The sequence below is a fragment of the Mesocricetus auratus genome, unplaced genomic scaffold (assembly GCF_017639785.1).
Source record: "Mesocricetus auratus isolate SY011 unplaced genomic scaffold, BCM_Maur_2.0 Super-Scaffold_100015, whole genome shotgun sequence".
In the NCBI taxonomy this organism is placed as follows: domain Eukaryota; kingdom Metazoa; phylum Chordata; class Mammalia; order Rodentia; family Cricetidae; genus Mesocricetus; species Mesocricetus auratus.
The window spans coordinates 43463873-43472213 of NW_024429198.1; the positions used below are offsets into that span (position 1 = coordinate 43463873).

The 8341-nt window shown below is 47.5% G+C and overlaps 1 protein-coding gene across 4 annotated transcripts in view; it reads right to left on the bottom strand.

Annotated features, from left to right (window-relative positions):
• Nucleotides 1-7851, bottom strand: part of Ankrd29 (ankyrin repeat domain 29) — a 47299-nt gene extending 39448 nt beyond the window's left edge. For 2 of the 4 annotated variants that reach the window (XM_005065376.4, XM_040757842.1), the window contains exon 1: nucleotides 7615-7851. In XM_005065376.4, the coding sequence (XP_005065433.2) occupies nucleotides 7615-7836 (222 nt within the window). In that variant the 5' untranslated portion in view covers nucleotides 7837-7851. The remainder of the gene's footprint in view (nucleotides 1-7614) is intronic. The other 2 variants (XM_040757844.1, XM_021235050.2) reach the window with 2 other exon arrangements.
• Nucleotides 7852-8341: the final 490 nt, after the last annotated feature.

Here is an 8341-nt window from a genome sequence, read left to right on the forward strand (position 1 = left end):
CCTCCCTCCTTTCCTTCCTCCCTCCTCCCCTCTCTTCCTCTCACAACTCTATACATGCATTATAAATCTCTGTAAAAAATAAAGGAAATAAAAAAGATGATACTTATAGTGAGTGAATTATATGCCAGGTTAAACATATCCATTTTGTTAATGTATTTTCCCGTGGCTTCTCCGAGTAATTTAAGGTAAGTGTTGAACTGGATTTCACTCTGAGGAAATTTATGTTTGGGGACTTGGATGAGGCACATGGGCTCTTGCAATCATCTAGCTTGGCTTCAGCTATGACCATAAAACTCAAGAGTGGGTTACTTCATCTTCCTGGCTAAGACTTGCTCTAGAAAGTCCCAGAAACTTCTGTTTCCTCTTATCATAAACTTCCCCCATCCCCAACTGAGTAAGGCTCTTGGCAACCTTAGTCCTGAAGATCAAGACAAGTGGTTAGAATAGCAGTTAAAAAATGTGTGTGCGCGTACACACCCCCCCCCCACACCACCACCACTGCCACTGCCACCGCCGCTACCACCACTACCACCAACCAAAACCCAAAAGCCCTCAGTCTTACACGGTGACTTAGTTGCTTTCTAGTGCTGTGATGAAACGTAATGAATAACCAAAAGCAACCCGGGGAGGAAACTTCACTTGATCTTATACTTCCGGCTAAGAGTCCTTTGCTGAGGACGTCAGGGCAGGAACTGCAGCAGAGGCCACGGTGGGGGAAACCTCACTTGATCTTATACTTCCAGCTAAGAGTCCCTTGCTGAGGACGTCAGGGCAGGAACTGCAGCAGAGGCCACAGTGGGGGAGTGCTGCTTACTGGCCTGCTCCACCTGCCTTCTTATACCATCCAGGATCACTTGCCCAGGTGTGCTATACCCACAATTCGCTGGGCCCCTCCTGCATCAATAATCAATCAAGAAAATGCCACACAGGCTTGACCCCAGGATAGTCTGGTGGGGCCATTTTCTCAGTTGAAGTCCCCTCATCTGGAATGACTCCAGCTCCTGTATGGCTGACATAAAACTAGCCACCGCACACCGTATATACTATATATATGCCTGTTTCCTCGGACAGAACAAATTGGGGACTGCCAGCTGGGAAAGGTAGATTTCTGGGGGCAAGTTGGTACCTGAGGGAAGTGTGCACTAGCAGGACTGTGTGGAACTCAGTGGCAGAGACTGATCACCCTGTGCAAGGCCCCGGGCGTAAAAAGATGTGACTGCGAACAGCAGAATGAAGCCACCACAGAGAGCTTCCAAGGGGCCCTTGTGGTTCAGATTCGCTCTACCCACATGCGGTGATTCAACTCAACTCAAAGGCATAAACTGTGATGACTATGCCTGGCAGACTCTCTCATGAGCACATCAGCAATGCTGACTTCTGTTCATGGGCGTGAAGACCCAAACACTTGGGCTGAGAAGAAAAATGCTAACCCTTGGCTCCCAAGTTAAATTAATAGGTGTTCAATGGAACATTTTGTCAACTTTATTAATTGCTGAGTTTGGTATAGTATTGATCCCATGTAAAAGAAATGTGCAGGCCTGGTTTTTGTTTTTCGTTTTTGTTTTTACCATAGTTACTTAGTATAGGTAACAACTGCAGAAAAAAGGCATAACTGATGGTAAATTACTTATAGCTAAATAAACAGTTTAGAACACAAATTTCATAAACATGCTCTAAAAATTTACAATAAATTCTACAATTATTGTGGGCTACTGAGTGTGTTTCAATACACTTGATCTGAAGGGAGGTAGGTGAGGAACACTGCTAATACAAGTCACGATTGGCTTGAAACTCTGGCCCTTTCCCCGAACACCAGTCTACTCTGATCCTTGGCAAATCCACTTTTCTTCTTTACCTCGCACAGAATTATCTCTCTCTCTCTCTCCACTTTAACCTCCCCAGCTCCCCTTCCTGGGAGAGGCAGGATCTTCTCACACTCCAGCAAAAGATACATCCATCTGGATTCCAGACCACTGCCCTTCCAGGCAGATCTCACAGACCTCTTAATTCAGAAATACGATCTGGTTTTCTGGGTTGGTCTCCATTGGGCTAGATGCTAGAGAAGGATGTTCAGGATCTGCATCCCACCTTATAATCTTCCACCTCATCTCACCTAGAAGCTGCCCCATAACCACACTTTCTCATTTACTGAAAATGGACATGCAGCCCGGCGGCTTCCATGTGTGCGTGCGTGCGCATATGCGTATGTGTTTATGTGTCCACAAATGCGTATGGGGGTCAGAGGACAATCCTGGCTGTCATTCCTCAGGTGCTAGCCATCCTTTTCTTTGAGACAGAGCCTTCCACTGGCCTGGAACTCCAAGCACTCTAGGCTGGCGGGCCTCAGGGCTCTGCTTGTCCCTGCCTCTGCAATGCTGGGAATACAGGCATGAGTCACATGCCTGGATGGAGGCTAGAACTCAGGTCCTCATGCTTACAAGACAAGCACTTGACCAGCTGAGCCACCATCTCAGCCCCGAAGCTTTCTTTCCACTTAGCCCAAGTCCAGAACTCACCGCAGATCTTATTTTAGAAAACATTAAGTAATGTTCAGCTTCCTTTCAATTGAGGTCAGCTTCCCCTCCTTTCCTTTAATCCCCTCGTTGCCCTGGCTGGTGGAAGCCTCTTGCTCAGGTTGCTTCACCTCTGCCTCCTGCAAAGATTCCCTTGTTGCAATTGTCCCTTCTACCCACAAGCATTCAAAACACTCCTCATTGCCACTTCAAAATACATTTGTACTGAAACACAATTCACATACTGTATAATCCTCTCAAAAATGTAACTTTCTGGGTTTTGCTTATACAACCATCACTACTATCCAATTCAGAACATTCCAACACTCCCCACATAGAAACTTCCATCCCATTTGCATATTAATATTCCTTCCCCCTCCTAGCCCTCACAGTCACTAATCTACTTGTCATCTCTGTGGATTCGCCTATTCTAGACACTGCATTGAAGTGGAAGCAAGTGTGTCTGGCTTCTTTCACTTACCCTGTGTCCAAGGTGCCTATATTGCAACACGTATTAAGGGTTCATTCCTTTTGAACAACTGTATTACATGGTTACACTTTGCGTCATTGTAACAAAAAGCCTGACAGAAACAAGGAAAGGGAGGTTGATTTTGACCTTTAAGGACAGGAAAAAGGCCAGTTAGACTGCTCAGCAGGTGAAGACTCCACTAAACCTGATGACTTTCCACAAGGTGGAAGGAGAGAAATCCAACTACTGCTTGCTGTCCTCTGACCTCTTCACTAACACCATGGGCATGCATGTGTCCACAACAGAAAAACCAGTAAATGTTAAAAAATAAAAAGAGAAGCGACACCAGAGGTTTTTCTTTCCGTCCTGCAAAGGAATCAGAGAGCAAGTGGCAAGCAGCAAGCCAGGAAAAGAGACTCACTAGACACAAGTCAGCCAGCACCCAGCACCGTGGTCTCAGACTTCTAAGTCTCTAGAACTTCAGAAAAAAATGGTGTCTGCCACTTAAGTCTCCCAGCGTGTAACAGTACAAACTGCATCATCAGCTGACGGACTGTGGAGTGGTTCCACTTTTTGCCTGTTTTAAACACTATTGCTATGAATGGGTATACATATTTTTTTGCATGGACGTATTTTCATTTCTGACAGGTACGTATCTAGGAATGCATTCTCTGGACCCTGTGGGAATTCTATACTTTCAGGTTTTTGAAGACAGACCAGACCTTTTTGAAATCACATCTGTGTTGGAGAGGCTGGCTCAGCGGTCCAAGTGCTGCACGCGTGAGTGAGTGAGGATGACTGTCCATCCACAGGTACAGCCTCGGGGAGTGAGTGAGTGATGACTGTCCATCCACAGCCACAGCCTCGGGGTGTCAGTGAGTGATGACTGTCCATCCACAGCTACAGCCTCGGGGAGTGAGTGAGTGATGACTGTCCATCCACAGCTACAGCCTCGGGGAGTGAGTGAGTGAGGATGACTGTCCATCCACAGCTACAGCCTCGGGGAGTGAGTGAGTGAGTGATGACTGTCCATCCACAGCTACAGCCTCGGGGTGTAAGTGAGTGAGTGAGGATGGCTGTCCATCCACAGCTACAGCCTCAGGGTGTCAGTGAGTGATGACTGCCCATCCATAACTACAGCCTCGGGGAGTGAGTGAGTGATGACTGTCCATCCACAGCTACAGCCTCGGGGTGTCAGTGAGTGATGACTGTCCATCCACAGCTACAGCCTCGGGGAGTGAGTGAGTGAGTGAGGATGACTGTCCATCCACAGGTACAGCCTCGGGGAGTGAGTGAGTGAGTGAGGATGACTGTCCATCCACAGCTACAGCCTCATGTGTGAGTGAGTGAGTGATGACTGTCCATCCACAACTACAGCCTCTGGGGGGGGGGTCCCCAGAGCAAGCTGGCTGAAACGAGGAGCTGTATCCCAGAGCTAGTGGCTTTGCCTCACTGGATAGGGTGGGAGTGCAATCGAGTATGATTTCTGATACTGACCCCAGGTTTCCATGTACACCAACACACACGAGCACTCACACCCGTACAAACCCCCAGACAGAGCAGGAAAACCGCGGTGGTTATTTACTCTTATCTGTGTAAGTGCTTCCCTAATAATAACTATTTGTTATTTATTTTGGGTCTGGTTGACTCATTTAAACCCCGACTTCAAGCCACACTGAAGGGAGGGCCCCATGCCTAGCAGTAGATGCCCAACACAAAACAAACTCAATTATATCTTCAAAGGGTTGTTTTATTTTTTTGTTGGTTGGTTTTTGTTTTGGGGGGTACTTGGGGGAGGGGCTTATAACGCTTTGTCTGGGCTTTCTTCCCCTACTTACCCTACAAGTCTTTTGCTTATATATTACAGTTTCTGGTTCTGTTTCATTATGCAATTTCTATGTGTGCAAATGTGTGCATCTCTTCATCTATATGTGTTTCTTGTGCTTTTTCTTTGGCTCTTTCTTTTCTGTTTATTTGCTTGTTCTGTCCTTTTCATGTTTTTATTTTATCCTTTTTTTGATACCTGTTTGTTTTCTAATGAGCAAGAGCAAGAAAAGGAGAGGATTTGGGTCAGTGGGGAGGTGGGAAAGATCTGGAAGGAATTGGGGAAGGGGAAAGTGTAAGTAGAACATATTGTATGGAAAAATTATTTTCAAATAAAAAGATACAGGATTGAAGAGGAAATAATAAAATAATAAATAAATAAATGAGAATTTAAAGTGAAAAAACCCAGACAAACAAGTATACACACATATGCACACACAAACAGAAAAATGGGAAAAATAAAGTAAAAATGACCGTATCATGATACAGTCCTCCCAGCAATGTGTGGGGTTCCAATTTCTGCACATCTTTGTCACCACCTTTTTCGTTGTCTAGCGAATTAGTCATCCTGGGGGGGGGTTAGGCAGTAAGTATCTCAATGTGGTCTTGATTTGCATGTCCCTAACGGTTAATGATGCTGGACATCTCTTTAGTGCTTATTGAACATCTGTGCATCTTAGTGATTGGCCAGTCATCATTTAAGGATGCTCAAGTTTCTCCCATCATAAAGCAAATAAACCTTTGTCAACTCTGGATCCCAGCTGCTGCCATGGCCAAAACCAAACCAAAACACAGAAAGCAACAACCAAAACAAAAACAGTGCGTGCAGAATTTCTTGAAAGAGTTCCCTATACGTGTGGATTCCACCTAATCCCATTACTGCTATTGCAGTCTGGCTTCTGAACCTAACCTTTTGCAAAACTGCTCTTGGCAAGCCACCAGTGGCTGTTTTGTTATGAAATCCAGCGGTCTTTTTCATTCTTAGTTCAATTTCCCTGTGGTATTTAACACTGAGGCCCTCTTTATTTTTTACAGAAAGACAGAGATCCTTGCTTGAGTGACAACACACGCTTCTGTTTTTATTTATTTATTTTTCATCCATCTCTGGTTGTTCTTTCTCAGTTTTCTCACTGGGATTCTCTTATTCTGCTCATTTAAATCTTTTTTTTCCTTTTGGGCTGTGTGTATGTGTGTGGTACGTGTCTGCTGACAAGTCAGATGATCTGAGTTTGACACCTAGGACACACAAGACGTATCTTCACCCAGGTGTGCTTGTGTGTATGTTTCAGAGGTCAAAGTTCAAAGTCGTACGTCTCCTTCTATTGCTCTCCACTTTGTCATTTGAGACAGGGTCTCCCAATGAAACCAGACTGGCGCCCAGTGAACCCCTGGACTCTGCCTGTCCTTGCTTCCTATCCTGAACAGTGGCATTACAGCCTGAACAAGCCATTTGGACCAGTACTGTCCCAGGAAGCCACACTCCTAGTTCCTCATTGTGTGTGTGTGTGTGTGTGTGTGTGTGTGTGTGTGTGTGTGTGTGTGTGTGTTTTGAGACAGGGTTTCTCTGTATTGTTTTGGAGACTGTCCTGGAACTCGCTCTGTAGACCAGGCTGGCCTGGAACTCACAGAGATCCGCCTGCCTCTGCCTCCCGAGTGCTGGGATTAAAGGCGTGTGCCACTCCTCATTTTAAATCTTGATCTTAGGGCATCACCCTTGGGTTCAGCTAGCACATAATTCTGCTCACTGTAGAATCTCATCGCCACCTGGTAAGTTTCCACTCTGGGTATCTGTCTCATTAGCACCTTTGCATTCGTGATCAGACTATTTCTCTCTTGCCTTCCCCACTCATGAGTAACACCAGCTAACAAACCCTGCCACTTGAAACAAATCTTAAGTCATTTGTCTAATTCTTTCTATTCTCCTTGCCTACACTCCAGCCCAAATCCACTTATTTTTATTTTAAAAAATTAAATGATATTTTTATTAAGAATTTCATAAAATGTATTTTGCTTATGTCACACATAACCCACCTCCTTCCAGATCCATCCTGACCTCCAAACCCAGTAGCTAGCCATAATGTCATTCAGATGGCATGTCCCCCTACCCTGCTGGGTCTCCAGTGGGAACCAGTGTCTTTCTGACACGCAAATTTCGTTCTGTCATTCCTCCAATGAGTTGTTAAAAGAGATGGGACAGTAGGGGCTCTGGAGTTGGATGCACTCAGATTTCAGTCTTAACACCATTAGCTTTACAGTTGCAAATCTGGGAGGATTATTTAACTTCTCCATCTTTATCGACTTTTAAAAAAGAGAGAGAGAAAGAAAGAAGAAAAAGAAAAAGAGTAGAGCCCATGGGAACACCATCTCTCCCAGAAGACGGGCTCACCATGGCACGTTCACGTTTTAAATATCCAACCCATTTGGCTTGCTTTTATTAAACCCCTCCAGCCAGAGCAAATCACCCTCAAGTGTGGGGATTAAATGGAACGACTTTAACGAATGAACTCTTTTAAAAAGACAAGAGTCCTTCGGATGCAGAAGCCTGGTGATCAGAAGCACTTCCGCCTAGCAGATAAGTGCTCTGAGGAGGAGGCGGCTGCGGGAGGACCCGGAGGGCCTGGTTGGGGATGCTGCAGTGAAGCCCTGACCTCCGCCGCTCCTTCGCAACCGCGGCCTGTTACCATGGCGACAGTCCCAGCCGCCCCGCCGGGCTCCCCCCGACCTGACTGAAAGTGTGCAAAGCTGGAGCGCAGCGGACGGCCGGCGCTCCGCACGCACAGGGGGGCCGCCCGAGGCCCGCGCACTCACCTTGAAGGACATCCTGCACGCGTCCCCGCCGCCGTCCCGCTCTCCTGGCTCTCTGCCCGCCTCTCCTCGCTCTGCGCCCTCCCTCCCGCCGCTGCCTGCCGCAAGGGGCCGGGCCGCGCGCTCCCGGGGCTGCTGACAGACAGGGCGGCGCCGGGCCGCGCAGGGGCAGCCGGGCTCGTGCGCGCGCGCACTGGACCCCGTCCCGCGCTGACTTGCTGACATGCCTCACCCCGCACGGGCACACGCGCTCAGCCCCGAATCCCGCGTGCACTCTGAGCTCTGTACAGTTATACTCCGCAGACAGCGTCCACACACAAAGTTCTCCATACTCCACGCCCAGTACGGCCTCTACGCATATCCTACACTGCACACAGTGTCCACACTCACCCAGGACACCTCCACACTGATATCCTACACTGCACACAGTGTCCACACACAGTGATCACACTCACCCAGGACGCCCTCCACACTGATACCCTACACTGCACACAGTGTCCACACGCTGTGATCACACTCACCCAGGACACCCTCCACACTGATATCCTACACTGCACACAGTGTTCACACACAGTGATCACACTCACCCAGGACGCCCTCCACACTGATACCCTACACTGCACACAGTGTCCACACGCTGTGATCACACTCACCCAGGACACCCTCCACACTGATATCCTACACTGCACACAGTGTTCACACACAGTGATCACACTCACCCAGGACGCCC